General features: G+C 39.5%; 1 protein-coding gene across 1 annotated transcript in view; it reads left to right on the top strand.

Moving 5' to 3' along the window:
• The first annotated feature begins 1,715 nt into the window (after positions 1-1,715).
• PIGU (phosphatidylinositol glycan anchor biosynthesis class U) overlaps positions 1,716-18,145 on the top strand; it is an 89,255-nt gene continuing 72,825 nt past the window's right edge. The window contains exons 1-2 of the mRNA XM_046679681.1: positions 1,716-1,910; positions 11,415-11,479. Of these exons, the coding sequence (XP_046535637.1) occupies positions 1,781-1,910; positions 11,415-11,479 (195 nt within the window). The 5' untranslated portion in view covers positions 1,716-1,780. The remainder of the gene's footprint in view (positions 1,911-11,414; positions 11,480-18,145) is intronic.

Below are 18,145 nucleotides of genomic sequence, written 5' to 3'. Positions count from 1 at the left end.
TGGCACAGTGCTCGGCAGAGCAGAGCTCAAAGGATGAGAGCGCCTCTCTCTATTCCTTCATTATCCTCTCTCCCAAGGGAGACCTGCCCCTCCCACTGGTCAAGAATGCTATCAGGTCCAGAGCTGATTTTCACATTCTCCTACCATCCTGCTCCCCTTTTTCCTTCTCTCACTATGATTTGTGATTTTAGTTTTATTTGTGTTATTCTTAAGACTATCACATCTCTTCAACTATTCTCCAAGTTCCATAAAGGCAGGGGGTGCAACTTTGTCACTCCAATATTCTCAAACACCCAGTATAGTTCCTGGGGATATAGTGATCTGTTAAAAATGAACACCTGACCACATCACTTTCTGGCTTAAAATGCTCCAGTGGCACAGGGATTGCACTTTCAATAAAGCTCAAATCCCCAACCATGGAGAACAGGTCCCTACCTGATTAGCCACTATCTGCCTCTCCACCCACAACTTCTACTACTCTCTCCACTTGGATCATACTTGTTTCCTTTCTCAAACACACCTTGCTATTTCCTGACTCGGAGTCTATTCCTTTTGCTTGGAAGCTGTGGTTAGTTTCTCATCTTTTAATCTCAGCTCAAATGTCACCTCTTCCTGAAGTCTTCCTTGACCACCCTCTCCAGTGTTACTACCGCTCTTCCCCCAAGTTATTCCTGATCATGCAACCTGTTTCATTTTATTCACAGATCTGAAATCTCCTTATATATTTATTTAATTTTTATAGCTAATATTTAAGCACTCACCATAAGCACTTTTCATACACTAACTAATGAAGTGGCGTGCTACTTAATGTTTATCAATGGGCTCTCCAAACTCCAAAACCCTGATTTGTAGTGTTTGCTGATTTCTGTGGTGTAAACATTCCCATGGGGAGGGATTTCAAGCTACCAACCTGACGTCACTGAAAGCCGATTTGAGAAGTGAAGGGCAGTAGCACACCATTATACAGTCTTTGCCATAGTCTTATAGCAGTGGTAAATAACCTCAAGAGCACAGATAAAAGTGTAGTAAAATAATTAGGAAATGATGAGCTTTGAGTATTTATTACTTTGTTTTTAATATAACGTATTTAATTGTAAGTTTAAATAATTTAATTTTTGATAATGGCTGCGTTTAAAAGCGACTGGCAAAATTCCTAAGCATTCCTCTATCGTTTCTAGTGAGCCTGTACGAGCCAACAACCAGCAAGCACATTTTCAGATAAGGGACCTGAGGCACAGAAGGGTTAAGCAACCTGTTCAAGGCCGCCGAGCTAATAAATCTGTTTACTACTCCAAAATGTACCCTCAGAACCCAGTATAGTGCCTGGAATATAGTTGGCGTTCAATAAACAACTGTAGAACAAATTAAACGAGTACATATTTAACACTTTAAAAACATAAAAGGGAAATACCTTAACATTAAAAACATACACACAAGAGTAAAATTAACATCTTTTTAAAACTCGCTCACAATCCTAGGAAGATAACTACCTTCACTTGTCAAATGTCAGCAAGACTTCAGCCCCTGAGCGCTTTTACAATTCACCTGCTATCTTAGGACGCGTCACCCAACCTTTTGCAACAAGTTTGAGACGCCTTGCTTTCCGTCGTTCCGCCTGGTTTCGCCGCAAGGCTTACTGGGAGTGGTAGTCCCTAGTCTGGCAGCTCCAGGGACAGCAGCGAGGCGCGCCGGCGCTTGGAACTACAGAGGGTGGCGCACAGGTCGCGAGGCCCTTCCGCTTCGCCTTTCCCTCCTGGCCTGCGCGCCCGCCCCAGCTATCATGGCGGCTCCCTTGGCCCTGGTGCTGGTGGTGGCCGTGACCGTGCGGGCGGCCTTGTTCCGCTCCAGTCTGGCCGAGTTCATCTCCGAGCGCGTGGAGGTGGTGTCCCCACTGAGCTCTTGGAAGAGAGGTGAGGTCACTGGCTCAAGCAGGCGGCTAGGCTCCGCCCGTGCTCTCTGGGCTTACGTGAATGGAAGGCGCGGGTAGTAGCCGCAAACTCAAGATTCTGAGGGAACTGACCGGCTCTGGCGTGCTCAGAGAGGGCGGGGCCTGAGGGCGGGGCTGCTGAGGGGAGGGGGCGTGGGACCGTGTCGAGCGATTTGGGCCCTGCGGGCCCCATCGCCCGAGGGGCGGGGATCTGAGGGGGTGTGTCCCACTCCGGTCCTGAGCCGAGGGGCGTGGTCCGAGGAAGGGTCGGGATAAGAAAAGGGCGTTGTGGGTGGAGTGGGATTTGTGGAGGGGATTGGGATTTGCTCCGGGGTCGCAAGTGGTGCTCTCTGGGGTGTAGGATGGTGTGTGAGTCGGGGGCTCGAGTGAGGGGACTAATCTGGACTAAGCGAGGAGAGGGTGTGACTGTGTTTAGACGCCTGTTCTCAGTCTAGGACTTGCAGTGCAGCTTTTCCCGCTGTTTCTTCTTCTTTACCTCCTTCCTCAAACATTGTTTTATACCAGCGCTTACAATGAGACAAGAGTTTGGGCTGAAAGATCCACAGGCTTGTGGGAGAGAGAGACAGTTATAATCATGTGTGAAAAGTGTACTTCCTGTGTACATCTCGTTCCTTGGAGTTCTAACCCTGAAGAAAGTGTCCTTTTCTTTTCCTGTTTCCTAAGGATGAGGGATTTGAGCTAACTCTTGAAGGATGTAGAGTTTGGAAAGCGAGATTAGAGAAAGAGGAGTTCCAGGTAGCAGAAGGTAAACAGGATCAAGAAATATTGAAGGGTATGAAATGTCCAAAGTAGGGAGTAATGGAGGGGGGGTTAGGTTAGGGCCAAAGTTTGAAGATTTTTTTAAAAGCTTTTTTTACTGAAGTACAATAAATATACCATGCATGTATAATAAGTGTAGAGCTCAGTGAATTTTCACAAACTGTGTGTACCCATGGAGCCAGCATGCAGATCAAGAAACAGAACATTCCCAGCACCCCAAAAGTCCCCTTTGTGTCCTTGAACTTTAAATGCTAGAGTTTTGATATTATCCCGTAGACATTTTGCAATGGGGAATGGCATGATGAATGGGTGTTTTGTGAGTAATTAGAACTAAAATTTCTAAAAATACTTACTATGTATCAGAGACTGTGGTAAATCTCATTTTATCCTCCAGTTTTTCTTTTTTCTTTTTTGAGGAAGATTAGCCCTGAGCTAACATCTGCTGTCAATCCTCCTCCTTTTGCTGAGGAAGACTGGCCCTGAGCTAACATCCGTGCCCATCTTCCCCTACTTTATATGTGGGATGCCTGCCACAGCATGGCGGGCCAAGCGGTGCCATGTCCGCACCCGGGATCCAAACCGGCAAACCCCAGGCCACCGAAGCAGAACGTGTGCACTTAACTGCTGCGCCACTAGGCTGGCCCCTGTCCTCCAGTTTTTTTGTGTGTTAGATGGTGTTATTTTCCCCATTTTACAGATGATGAAACTGAAATTTAGAGGAGTTAAGTAATTTCGCCAAGTTTCCCAGTTAACAAATGGTAATAAAGGTAGTAGTAATTCATATGTGTGATGGTGAGAGCTTAGACTTGATATCTTTGCGTATAATATTTGCATAGAATTATTTGTTGAACAAACTGAATTGTTTGTTGAAGCCACTTGGTTCCTGCTTTCTTCTGGATACTAGAAAACCCAAGACAGTATTAGGCCTTCCTTCTTCTGTTGTCTTAGCACTTTATACATACCTCTATTAAGAGCATTTCTTATTTTATATCATATTTGTTCATATCCAGTTTCTCCACTGTACTGTGAGCTCCTTGAAGCCCAGGACTATTTTATTCATTCCTGAATCCTTTGTGCCTGGCATAGAGTAGTTGTATAGTTACTGTTGAATAAGTACTGAAAAAAAGAAAACCTAAGATCTGGTTACTTATAGGATAGACAGGGTAAAGGATCCAAAGATAAGGCAATGTGGGACAGTGATTAAGAGCACAGGGTCTGGGATCTCAAAATGGGCTTGAATCTTTCTCTGCCTCTGCCACTCACTATCTATGTGACCTCTAACATCAGTTTTCTTATCTGTAAAATATGAAGTTATAATATATACCCCATTAAATAAGATAATCCATGTTGAAGCTCTTAGTACAATAATCAAAGCTAAAATGACTAATTTTAATATTTTGAGTTTAAATAATAGGGAGAACAGTGGTGATATTGGCTGAAATAGATGAGTCAGAAAGGACAGCAGTGAGCGTTTGCTGTGTGTATAAGGTGATAGTATGATATTCAAAGGTTTAGGCCTGGAGCTTGGGAGCCAGTTTCAGCTAGAGAGAGCGATGTGGTAATCACCCACCTGGATCTGGTTAAGTCAGGATAACTATTTGTCCCATTTGGGAGAGAGGGGTACAACGTCTATAAGTATCACTTGTCTTCAAGGTATATTTTAAGATGGGATATTTTAAAAAGCAGATGATTGTGTTAAATTCTAAAAGGCAGACATTTAAAAATATTGAAGTAGGAGTCCTTCTGGTTTCACATGACATTTTGAGTTTTTTGAGTGACCAGTTCTTTGGATGAAGGGCCTTGGATCCAAATGGATTTTGATTGGCTGTAATCATGGACTGATTTTCCATGGGAATAAGTGAGAAGTTGTACACTTGGAGGGGATGGTTTTTGTCTCCAAATATCCGAAGGGTTTTAAATGGGTTGTCAATTTTTTTATGTGAAGATGACAGAATCCAACTCAAACTGTCCAAATTATAATAAAAAGTGAGCTTATTGGCCTACATAATGGAACTATCCAAGGGTAGGTCCTGACTTCAGGCCTAGCTGGATCCAGAGACTCAATGATTTCCTCAGGATTAATTCTTTTTCCATCTTGGCATTGACTGCATTCAGGAAGGCTCTTCCCAGGTATTGGCAAGATTAGCCACTAATAGCCTCCACCTTTTAAATGCTCACAGTGTCAAGTCCAGTGGAAAGAGGGTGACTCTTCTTAATAAGCACAACAAAAGCCTTGGAATTGAGCCACATTGAACTTATTTGGGTAATACACCAATTCTTAAACCAATAACTGTGGTCAGTCTGGGTCATGTATCTATATCTTCCTCTTTGGAGAGGGGGCAACCTCCCAAACCATGGAAGAGGGAGGTATTCCATAGGAAAACTAGGGTGCTCTTACCAGAAGAGGGGGAAATTGATGTTGGGCGGTGAAAATAACAGATATCCATTATGATAGGAAGAGATCTTTTTTGTGTCACTCATTTCTACAGACCCATCAGTTTGATAGTCTAATTAAAATGTATACAGATTTCCTGCTTGACAAAATATAAGCATGTGCTTTTCTGTCCAGTAAAAATAGTAATAATTAACAATGATGTAATGCTTTCTACATGCCAGGCACTGTTCCAGGCACTTTAGGTATGTTAAAAAGCTAATTTAATCTCTACTATGGCCCTGTGATATAAATACTATTGTTAACTTGATTTTATAGATGAGAAAATTTAAGCACAGAGAGGTTGTCACCTGCCCAAAGACACATAGTTGATAATGTTTTATGTGACTAGCTAGCAATCTTTAGGCATGGTTGTTCCACCAGAGTTTACTGTATACTATCTTGTGTAGAAATCCATCAGGAATCATTTTGGAACCTTTCTGTGATACTTTGGCATTTCCTCAGCCTTTGACCTAAAGATTAGAAGTTAGTATGGGCTTAGCTTCTTGAGTTGAGGGTAGATCCCAAGCTATTAGTTTGGGCTTTTTTAGAAACCCACCTCCTGTGCAGCTGTGAGAGTCAGGGTCAGGAGGAACACTCCTGATAGCACTACATAAAAGAACAAAAACCTTTTATTGTTAAATATAGAATTAGTAAACCACACACAACAATGTATTGCACAGTGAATTATTATAAGGCAAACACTTTTGTAACTGTCATCGAGTCAGGAATCAGAAGTTTGCCACACACTCCAGCCAGAAACCTTTCCATGTGCCCCATCTCAATCCTAGTTCCCTTACCCCCTTCGTCAGGAACCATTATCCTGACTTTTGTAATAATGACATCTTTGCTTTTTTTTTTTTTGTTTTATTAGCCAAATGAGCATCCCTAGACACTATAGCTTAGTCCTGCCCTTAAAAAAGTTTTTGGGTTTTTTTTCTGCGTTTTCTCCCCAAATCTCCCCAGTACATAGTTATATATTTTTAGTCGTGGGTCCTTCTCGTTGTGGCATGTGAGCTGCCACCTCAGCCACGAGGCCAGCCCCTAAAAACAGTTTTTATATGTCTTTTAAGTCTCCCTTAATCTTTAAGGTCCCTGTCTGTCCCATCCTTTTCTGTTTTACTTATCTGGTGAACCCAGACTGTTTGACCTGTAGAGTTTCCCATAGTTTGGATTTTCATGATTGTGTATTCATCGGACAGTATAAAATGTTCTTGTGTCCTCTGTATTTCCTGCAAATTGGCAGCTGGATCCAGAGACTGGATACCAGTACTTTTTTGTTTGCTTTTTTTAGCTTTTATTTTTTTATGATCATATTTTAAGACTAACACTTGGAATAGTGTGGTATGTGGCAATTCACTATGGCTTTGACGATTTTATTTTATTTATTTATTTTTTTAAAGATTGGCACCTGAGCTAACAACTGTTGCCAATCTTCTTTGTCTTTTTTTTGCTTTTTCTCCCCAAATCCCCACCGGTACATAGTTGTATATTCTAGTTGTAGGTCCTTCTAGTTCTGCCATGTGGGACACCGCCTCAGCATGGCTTGATGAGTGGTGCTAGTTCCACGCCCAGGAACCCAACAGGCGAAACTCTGGGCTGCCAAAGCGGAGTGCATGAACTCAACCACTTGGCCACAGGGCTGGCCTCCTTTTCTTTTTTAGCTTTTTATTTGAAATGATTCTAGACTTACAGAATATTTGCAAAGATAGTACAAAGAGATCCTGTAAACCCTTCACCCACCTTCCCCAAATGTTAACATCCTGCATAATCATGGTACAGTGATCAAAACTAAGAGAATAACATTGATAAAATACCATTAACTAAACTATAGTTGTTATTCAGATTTTCCCATTTTTTCCACTGTTTTATTTCTATTCCAGGATTTGATTCAGGATCCTATATTGTATTTAGTTGTTGTGTTTCCTTATTCTTCTCCAATCTGTGATGGTTCCTTAGCTTTTCCTTGTCTTTTATGACCTTGACACTTTTGAAGTGTACTGGTCAGGTATTTTGTAGAATGTCCCTCAGTTTGGGTTTGTCTAATGTTTTCTCATAGTTAGATTGAGGTAATGGATTTGGGGGAAGAATCCCACTGAAGTGGTGTGACCCTCTCGATGCATTGGACCGGGGGTGCAGCCCATTGAAAAGTCTTATTACTGGTGATGTTAATCTTTTTTTTTTTTTTTAAAGATTTTATTTTTCCTTTTTCTCCCCAAAGCCCCCTGGTGCCTAGTTGTGTATATTTAGTTGTGGGTCCTTCTAGTTGTGGTACATGGGATGCTGCCTCAGCATGGCTTGATGAGCAGTGCCATGTCTGTGCCCAGGATTCAAACTGGTGAAACCCTGGGCCACCAAAGCAGGGCGCACGAACTTAACCACTCAGCCACGGGACCGGCCCCCCGGTGATGTTAATCTTAATCTCTTGGTTAAGGTAGTATCTGCCTGGTTTCTCCACTGTAAAATTACTATTTTCCCTTTTTAATTAGTAAACATTTGAGGGATATACTTTGGGGTCTGTAAATATCCTGTTTCTCTTTAAGTTTTTGCCTACTGCTTTTTGCATTTATAGGTTGATCTTGCTTGCTGCAGTCATTACTGTGGTGTTTTAATGGTGACTTTTCTATTTTCTTCATTCCTTCTCATTTATTAATTGGAATTCTTCTATAAGCAAGAGTTGTCCTTTCTTATTTATTTATTTGTTCAGTCATTTATTTATATCAGTATGGACTCATGGGTGTTTATTTTATTACTCAAACTATTTCATTGGGACCCCTTTCAGGTTGACTCCTTTGTCCTTTTGACATACCTCCCTCCCAACTTCTTTTTTTTTAAGCACTTCATTAGTTTCTGGAATCACAAGATGCTCCAGGCGTATCTTATATTTACCTTGCTCCATCCCTGGAATCAGCCGCTTCTCCAGGAGCCCTGATTCCTTTTATTGGAGAATGTTGTTTAGAAACCAGGATCTGGGTGCTAGATGTGTTCATTGCTACTGGGATGATACTGTTTCTTGGGACCTCTGGGCTAGAAATATAAGAATACTACTTCTTTTGAAAAAGTTTAATGCATGCCCTTCTTGATATAGGAAGCTGAAAGACATTGTTTGTCTTATACTAGATGATATGCTTTTGTTATCATCCATAGGAAAGGTACATCAAGGTAACTAAGAATTCTTGCTCCGTAGGATTTATTAGTTAAGAGTTGAGAGACTTTATTAAAAAAACACAACATGTTTTAGAATTGTTGGTCATCATTAATTAGCTTTTATGGTCAAGTATTCTTTTTTTTTTTTTAGGAAGATTAGCCCTGAGCTAACATCTGCTGCCAATCTTCCCCTTTTTGCTGAGGAATACTGGCTCTGAGCTAACGTCTGTGCCCATTTTCCTCTACGTTTTTTTTTTTTTAGTACGTGGGATGCCTACCACAGCATGGCTTGCCAAGCGGTGCCATGTCCGCACTTGGGATCCGAACCGGCGAACCCTGGGCCACCGAAGTGGAACCTTTGAACTTAACCACTGTGCTACTGGTCCGGCCCCTATGGTCAACTATTCTAAACCATTAATTGGGGCCAGCCTAGTGGCATAGTGGTTGAGTTCACGTGTTTCACTTTGGAGGCCCGGGGTTGGTTGGTTCAGATCCTGGGATGGTCCTATACTCCGCTCATCAAGCATGCTGTGGCAGCATCCCACATACAAAATACAGAAAGACTGGCACAGGTGTTAGCTCAGGGACAATCTTCCTCAAGCAAAAAGAGGAAAGATTGGCAAAGATGTTAGCTTAAGGCCAGTCTTCCTCAGCAAAAAACTTTTAAAAACCCCGTTAATTATTGGATAATAGTCTCGTGAGGCAGAAATGTTGTTCAGTTGCTCTGGTGTACTTTTCACAGGTTTTATTTTGGGGTGGGGGTACTCTAGGAAAAAGAATGGCTTAAAGCTATGGATTCTTTGTTTTTTTTAAATTGAGGGGTTTTTTGGTTTGTTTTTTTCCCCAAACAGGCATTTTGTGAAACCTACATTAAAATGTCTCCAGCAAAATATTATTAGAACGTTATTATATATAGTAGAATTTGGGGGCCCTGATTATTCTTTTATACATAGAGTGGCTTCACTATTATAGTCTAGAAGATTTTGGTACTCTATAGCTCAGATGTTCCCAAAGGCCCTGCAGACCATGCCAGAGTTTTCAATCATGTGCACCAAGAAAAGAACATTGTGAGAAGTTTATCATAAAGCTAAACGTATTCAAGTAAAAATATTGTGAGCTTATGCTCCTCCTATACTTTTTAATGTTATAGATGGTAGTAGTAAATGATGGTTTTTGGGTTTTGCAAAAATGTTTCTACATGAGGTTGACTCTTACCCCGGATCAATTATCTATTAAGTAATGTGGAATGTGAGACCACATTCCAGCCACTTGCCAGAGAACACATTAACGAATTCAACGGTGTACAATATCTAGCAAAAGCGTATCTGAGAGAAACTGTATTTTAGACAATTGCCTGAAAGGTGTGCAGTCTGTTCCTCTAGCTATTAAAATCAAGACTCTCCCTCTGGATCAAACCAGTAGAGAGTGATGTTCCTGGACAGCATCTTACTGGTCCTCTGTAGAGTTGCTTTTACTGCTCGGTGGTAGGATGCCATTGGCTTAGACTCAGAGCTGCTTTGTGAAGTGGCCTGATGAATCATCTCCTTGGGTCTCTGGTAGAGCTTTTAGAGTGGAGAGTTTAATGGTTGTGTCACACTGCAGCTTCTTGATGTGGCTCCTTGAGGGGAGTTTCTTTCTGATTCTAGTATAAGGACCAGCACAATTGTCTGGAGCAATGGGCCATGTTTTATTTTATAGCCACCATGAATTGTGTAACTGATTAGGTTTACTTCTAAGGTAGCTCTATAAAGTTTAAAGCCATATTTATGGCCCACTCATTACAAATATATAGTTTATTTTGAGCAAGCTTTGTAACTTTGATTTTTTAAAAAAAATTTTTGAGTTGGTAATTCAGTCACTCATCAAAAATCAAAGGTGCAAAAGGCTATATAATTTAAAGGTGACTTTCCACCACTTTCCTATAACCACCTAGCTCTCTTGCTGGAGGGAACAGTTTCTTATGTATATTTCTGAGATATTTTTTGCATTTATAAGCTTTTACACTTTTTAGGTTTTTGTGGCTTTATCTTTTTTCTTGTCCTTTGTCACTCACTTTCTTTTAAAATTAATTTTCCTATTTCTTTTTAATAATTATAAAATAATACATGCTCACTGCTAAAGGTTGAGAAAACGAAGAAAAGATAAAAGAAACTAAACATCTTCTGTAATCTTATCACCCAGAGATGGTCACTGTTGACATTTTTTGTTTATGTTTATTTATTTTATTTAATGTTTATGTTTTATGTCTATTTTGAGACATTTCTCATTAATACATATTCGTTCTCTCTCAAATAATTAAATGAATAAACGCTTACAAATATTTAAAATAAAATTCAATGATTTTTCTGGTCTTTTTGAGGAAGATTAGCCCTGAGCTAACATCTGCCACCAAACCTCTTTTTGCATCTGTGCCCATCTTCCTCTATTTTATGTGGGAGGCCTGCCACAGCATGGCTTAACAAGCAGTGCGTAGGTCCACACCCAGGATTCGAATTGGCGAACCCCGGGCCGCTGAAGCAGAATGTGCAAACTTAACCGCTGCACCCCAGGCCAGCCGCATTCCATCATATTTTACATGCTGTATTATGACCTGCTTTTCATTTAAGAGTATTTCGTGGACATCTTTCCTTCAGTAAATATATTTCTGTAGTATACTTTTTTATTTTAACTTTTAATTTTCAAATAATTTTAGATTTTCAAAACAGTTGCGAACATAGTAAATAGAGTTCCTGTTTACCCTTCACCCACCTTCTTCTAATAACATCCTATATAACCATAGTACAATGACTTACACCAGAAAATTAACATTGATAACAGTACTATTAACTACAGACCTTATTAGGATTTTTCCAGTTGTTCCACTGTCTTTTTTCTGGTCCAAGATCCAATCCATGATCCTACTCATAATGAGTGCTGCCTCACAATGGAAAGGGATACTGTGTATGGAAGAAAGTTTCCCATTATCTGAAATGTTCAAATCAACAGTTAAAGCCACTTCCTGGGGATGAGGTAGAGGGGTTAGATAAACTGTAAGGCCTTTGTTGGTCCTGGCAGTATCTAACACTTTGGTTTATGGCCATCTCCATATGTCTTTAAAGTAAGAGTGAACTTGGATGTCTTACTTTTCAGTGGTTGAAGGCCTCTCACTGTTGGACTTGGGAGTGTCGCCATATTCTGGAGCAGTATTTCATGAAGTAAGTGTTCTTGTTTTCTTTTCTGGGTACTAAGAGTAATTTATAGTCACAGATACCAAAGCCTAACCTTTGTTTAGTATGAACATTTAAAAAGATCTAATTTTGAAAATCATATTTAGAAACAGCCCTTTTTTAGATGTCCTTCACATAAGAAGGAAATTTCACAATTGCAGTGGAAAGGATCCAGATTAAGATTGTAATTTGGGGAAGCAGATGAGACTTCTGTAAAAGTTACCATTTTTAATGGCAAATAAATTGTAAACAGTTCCCAGTCCATGAATGCTAATTGGCATGTAATTGGTTCTTTGGGACATGCTTTTCCATGAAAACCGTGGCGGCAATGTTGGTTTCTTAGAAAGCCCACAAAAGCCTTTTTAACTCATAAAATTAGTTCTTAAGAATAATAAAATCACTCTTAGGTCACCATCATCTCTTTCTTGGGTTACTGCAACAGCTTCCTGCCAGTTCTTTCTGCATTCTGTCTTGCCCCTTTACTCCTTACTTTGCTCAGAGCCATCTTTCTGAAATGTGAATCTGGTTTTGTCACTGTCCTGCTCAGTCCCTTTGAATGCTTGCCACTGACCTCAGGATAAAATCCAAACACATTAGATTAGGAGGTATAAAGCCCTGTGGGCCCTGCTCACCACATCAACCACATTTCTTCCCATTCTCCCCTTCCAATTCTTATTGCCCATCTCATTTTAAAGTAGAAGTCTTCTGGGGCCGGCCCGGTGGCACAGTGATTAAGTTCGCACGTTCTGCTTTGGCGGCCTGGGGTTCGCCGGTTCAGATCCCGAGTGCGGACATGGCACTGCTGGGCAAGCCATGCTGTGGTAGGCAACTCACGTATAAAGTAGAGGAAGATGGGCATGGATGTTAGCTCAGGGCCAGTCTTCCTCAGCAAAAAGAGGAGGATTGGCAGTAGTTAGCTCAGGACTAATCTTCTCAAAAAAGAAAAAAAGTAGAAGTCTTCTAATTTGATAATTTAGTCCCTAATTTTTACAGTTGTCTCCCTCATACCTACTTTGAGAACAGTCTTTTTTTGGTTCTTCTATCTAGTTTTTTGAAAGCTTTCAACTTAGTTTTCATGGTGATAACAACTGTCTTTTGCATTGATATTTCATTATCTTTGTATTACTATCTAATTGAAGGACAGTAACAAGAACTACCAGCAGAAACAGGTTGGGAGTAATTTATGAGACCCTTAATAAGCACACAATTCAATTACTGAGAACAGATTGTGTGGGCATACCAAAGAGTAGCCCATTAGCCATGAAGGCTTAGTGTGCTGTGGACCTTGGGCAGTATGTTTTCCTCATGAGAGAGTTCTGACATACTTTCATTATGCTTCAGCACCATATTTTCTATTACCTTTGTGTGTTTGCTCCTATCGTCTCCTTACGGAGTTCCATTCTTCCCTCTTTTTGTTGTTGGTTCTACTGTTCAGATATTAGCTTAAGTTTTACCTCTTCCAGGAAGCCATCCCTCATCACCTTAGATTAGGTTAGGTGTTCCTCCTGTATCTTCAAAGCATCTTGTGCTTATCCTTTTCATGGGTCATATCACACTCTTGAAATTGCCTCTGTACTTGTTTTATCCATTATGATATATGCTCCTCAGAACAAGTATTGGCACCTTTTCATCACTTATTCCTAGTGCCTAGCTCTATATCTGCCTGTGTATTCCAGTCCCTCCCTTTCTTCTCTCTTTTTTTTAATAAAAATTTGTTAAGTAGGTACCAAATGCCAGCTATGCTGCAAGGCACTAGGGATACAGAACAAGGTACAGTCCCTGGCCCCATGGTACGTATATTTCTCAGAGAAACAGACAGTAAGTTAGTAAAAAAGAAACAGGTTTCAGAGCAAAGAATATCACCAAGGATAAGGAAGGTCATTTCATCATAATAAAGCTGTCAGTTCATCAAGAGAACAAAATAATTCTAAATGTTTATGTACCTAACAACAGAGTTTCAAAATACTTGAAGACCAATAGAGCTGCAAGGAGAAACAGGCAAATTCATAATTAGAATCAGAGATTTCAATATCCCTTTCTCAGTGATTGATAGAACAAGTGGACAGAAAATAACAAGGATATAGAAGACTTGAATAACACTATCAACCACCTTGATCTCATTGACATTTATAGAACATTCATCCAACAACAGCAAAACACATAAGCTTTTCAAATATACATGGAACATTTGCAAGATAGACCGTATTCTGGGCCATAAAACAAGATTCAATAAATTTAAAAGGATTGAAGTCATACAAAATATATTCTCTGACCACAGTGGAATTAAATAAAAAATTGTTACCAGACAATAATCACCCTCAATGTAAAGGGATTGAACTCTCCAATAAAAAGACACAGAGTAGCAAAATGGATTAAAGAACAAGATGCAACAATTTGTTGCCTCTAGGAAACACACCTCAGCCCCAAGGACAAACACAGGCTCAGAGTGAAGGGGTGGAAGACAATACTTCAAGCTAATAGCAAGCAAAAGAAAGCAGCTGTTGCAATACTTATTCAGACAAAACAGATTTCAAAATAAGGCAGGTAAAGAGAGACACAGAGGGACAATATATAATGATCAAAGGGACACTTCCTCAAGAAGAAATAATGCTTATAAATATCTATGCACCCAACACAGGAGCACCAAAGTTCATAAAGCAACTATTAACAGACCTAAAGGAAGATGTTAAAAACAACACAATAATAGCAGGGGACCTCAACACCCCACTCACATCAATGGACGGATCATCCAGACAGAAAATCAACAAGGAAATAGTGGAGCTAAATGAAAAACTAAAACAAGTGGACTTAATAGACATTTATAGAATGCTTCATCCTAAAACAGCAGAATACACATTCTTCTCAAGTGTGCATGGAACATTCTCAAGTATAGACCATATGTTGGGAAACAAGGCAAACCTCTACAAATTTAAAAAAATTGAAATAATAACAAGCATCTTCTCCAATCATAATGCTATAAGGCTAGAAATTAATTACAAGAAAAAAGCTGAGAAAGGGACAAGGATGTGGAGAGTAAACAATATGCTACTGAACAAGCAATGGATCATTGAAGAAATTAAAGAAGAAATAAAAAAATACCTGGAGACAAATGAAAATGATAACATGCCATACCAACTCATATGGGATACAGCAAAAGCTGTATTAAGAGGAAAATTAATTGCAATACAGACACATCTTAATAAACAAGAAAAATCCCAAATAAGCAATCTTAAACTACACCTAACTGAATTAGAGAAAGAAGAACAAACAAAGCCCAAAGTCAGCAGAAGGAGAGAAATAATAAAAATCAGAGCAGAAATAAATGCTTTTGAAATGAAAAAGGTGGTAGAAAGGATCAATGAAACAAAGAGCTGGTTCTTTGAGAAGATAAAGAAAATTGACAAACCCCTAGCCAGACTTGCAAAGAAAAAGAGGGAGAAAGCTCAAATAAACAAAATCAGAAATTAAAGAGAAGAAATAACAACAGACTGCAGAAATACAATGGATTATAAGAGAATACTATGAAAAATTATATGCCAACAAAATGGATAACCTGGAGGAAATGGATAAATTCTGGGACTCCTACAATCTCCCAGAGCTCACTCAAGAAGAAGCAGACAATTTGAACAGACCAGTCACAAGGAAAGAGATTGAAACAGCAATCAAAAACATCCCAAAGAATAAAACCCCAGGACCAGATGGCTTTCCTGGGGAATTCTACCAAACTTTCAGAGAGGATTTAATACCTATCCTTTTCAAGCTATTCCAAAAAGTTAGGGAGGATGGAACACTTCCTAACACATTCTAGGAGGCCAACATCGCGCTGATACCAAAGCCTGACAAGGACACCATGAAAAAAGAGAACTACAGGCCAATATCGCTGATGAACATAGATGCAAAAATTCTCAACAAAATTTTGGCAACCAGAATTCAGCAACTCATCAAAAGGATCATACATCGTGATCAAGTGGGATTCATACCAGGGACACAGGGATGGTTCAACATCCGCAAATCAATCAACGTGATACACCACATCAACAAACTGAGGAATAAAAACCACATGATCATCTCAATAGATGCAGAGAAAGCATTTGACAAGATCCAACAGCCATTTATGATAAAAACTCTGAACAAAATGGGCATAGAAGGGAACTACCTCAACATAATAAAGGCCATTTATGACAAACCCACAGCCAACATCATACTCAATGGGCAAAAACTGAGTGCCATCCCCTTGAAAACAGGAATGAGACAAGGATGCCCTCTATCACCACTCTTATTTAACATAGTACTGGAGGTCCTGACTAGAGCAATCAGGCAAGCAAAAGGAATAAAAGGAATCCAAATAGGGAGGGAAGAAGTGAAACTCTCGCTGTTTGCAGATGACATGATCTTATATATAGAAAACCCCAAAGAATCCATTGGAAAACTCTTAGAAGTAATCAACAACTACAGCAAAGTTGCAGGGTATAAAATCAATTTGCATAAATCAGTAGCATTTCTATATTCTAATAAAGAGCTAACAGAAAAAGAACTCAAGAACACAATACCATTCACAATCACAACAAAAAGAATAAAATACCTCGGGATAAATTTAACTAAGGCAGTGAAGGACCTATACAATGAAAATTACAAGGCCTTTCTCAGAGAATTGGATGATGACATAAGGAGATGGAAAGACATTCCATGTACATGGATTGGAAGAATAAACGTAGTTAAAATGTCCATTCTACCTAAAGCAATCTACAGATTCAATGCTATCCCAATCAGAATCCCAATGACATTCTTTACAGAATCAGAACAAAGAATCCTAAAATTCGTATGGGGCAACACAAGACCCTGAATTTCTAAAGCAATCCTGAGAAAAAAGAACACAGCTGGAGGCATCACAATTCCTGACTTCAAAACATACTACAAAGCTACAGTAATCAAAACAGCCTGGTACTGGTACTGCACAGATCAATGGAACAGAATTGAAAGCCCAGAAATAAAACCACACATCTGTGGACAGCGAATCTTCAACAAAGGAGCTGAGGGCATACAATGGAGAAAAGAAAGTCTTTTCAACAAATGGTGCTGGGAAAACTGGAAAGCCACATGTAAAAAAATGAAAATTGACCATTCTTTCTCACCATTCACCAAAATAAATTCAAAATGAATCAAAGACCTAAAGTTGAGACCTGAAACCATAAGGCTTCTGGAAGAAAACGTAGGCAGTACACTCTTTGACATCAGTATTAAAAGGATCTTTTCGGACACCATGTCTTCTCAGAGAAGGAAAACAATAGAAAGAATTAACAAATGGGACTTCATCAGACTAAAGAGCTTCTTCAAGGCAAATGAAAACAGGATTGAAACAAAAAAACAACCCACTAACTGGGAAAAAATATTTGCAAGTCATATATCTGACAAAGGCTTAATATCCATAATGTATAAAGAACTCACACAACTCAACAACAAAAACTCAAACAACCCGATCAAAAAATGGTCTGGAGACATGTGAACAGACATTTCTCCAAAGAAGATATACAGATGGCCAATAGGCACATGAAAAGATGCTCATCATCACTGATCATCAGGGAAATGCAAATCAAAACTACACTAGGATATCACCTTACACCCATTAGAATGACAAAAATATCTAAAACTAATAGCAACAAATGTTGGAGAGGTTGTGGAGAAAAAGGAACCCTCATACACTGCTGGTGGGAATGCAAACTGGTGCAGCCACTATGGAAAACAGTATGGAGATTCCTCAGAAAATTAAAAATAGAACTACCATACGACCCAGGTATTCCACTACTGGGTATCTATCCAAAGAGCTTGAAGTCAGCAATTCCTAAAGTTCTATGCACCCCAATGTTTACTGCAGCATTATTTACAATAGCCGAGACATGGAAGCAACCTAAGTGCCCATCAACAGATGAATGGATAAAGAAGACGTAGGTAAAACAGAACAAAAGCATTCCATTTGCAATAACATGGATGGACTTTGAGGGAATTATGTTAAGTGAAATAAGCCAGTTAGAGAAGGACAATCTCTGTATGACTCCACTCATATGAGGAATTTAAAATGTAGATAGAGAGAACAGATTGGTGGCTACCAGGGGAAAGGTGGGGTGGGGGGTGGGCACAGGGGGTGGAGTGGTACACCTGCAACACAACTGACAGTCAATAATGTACAACTGAAATTTTACAAGTTTGTAACCTATCAACTCAATAAAAAAAAAATGATACCAGAAAGATATCTGGAAAATCCCCAAATATTTGAAAACTGAGTAACATATTCCTAAATAACCCATGGATCAAAGAAGAAATCAGAAGGGAAATTAGAAAGTATTTTGAACTGAGTGAAAATGAAAACATAACCTATCAAAATATGTGGGATGTCGCTAAAGCAGCACTTAGGGGACCTTTATGGTGTTAAATGCCTATATAAGAAAAGAAGAAAGGTCTCAAATTGATGACTTTGGTTTCTGCCTTAAGAAACTAGAAAACAAAGATAAATTCAAAGTAAGCAGAATAAAAGAAATAAAAATCTGAGCAGAAACAAATGAAAAACAGAAAAACAATAGTGAAAATCACTGAAACAAAGTTGGTTCTTTGGGGTGAACAGTAAAGTTGATAAACTTTTGGGAATGGTGTGTATGTTCA

The sequence above is a fragment of the Equus quagga genome, chromosome 12 (assembly GCF_021613505.1).
Source record: "Equus quagga isolate Etosha38 chromosome 12, UCLA_HA_Equagga_1.0, whole genome shotgun sequence".
Taxonomy (NCBI): domain Eukaryota; kingdom Metazoa; phylum Chordata; class Mammalia; order Perissodactyla; family Equidae; genus Equus; species Equus quagga.
The sequence above is the reverse complement of the archived record's forward strand: the minus strand, read 5'-3'. Positions and strand labels throughout refer to the sequence as shown.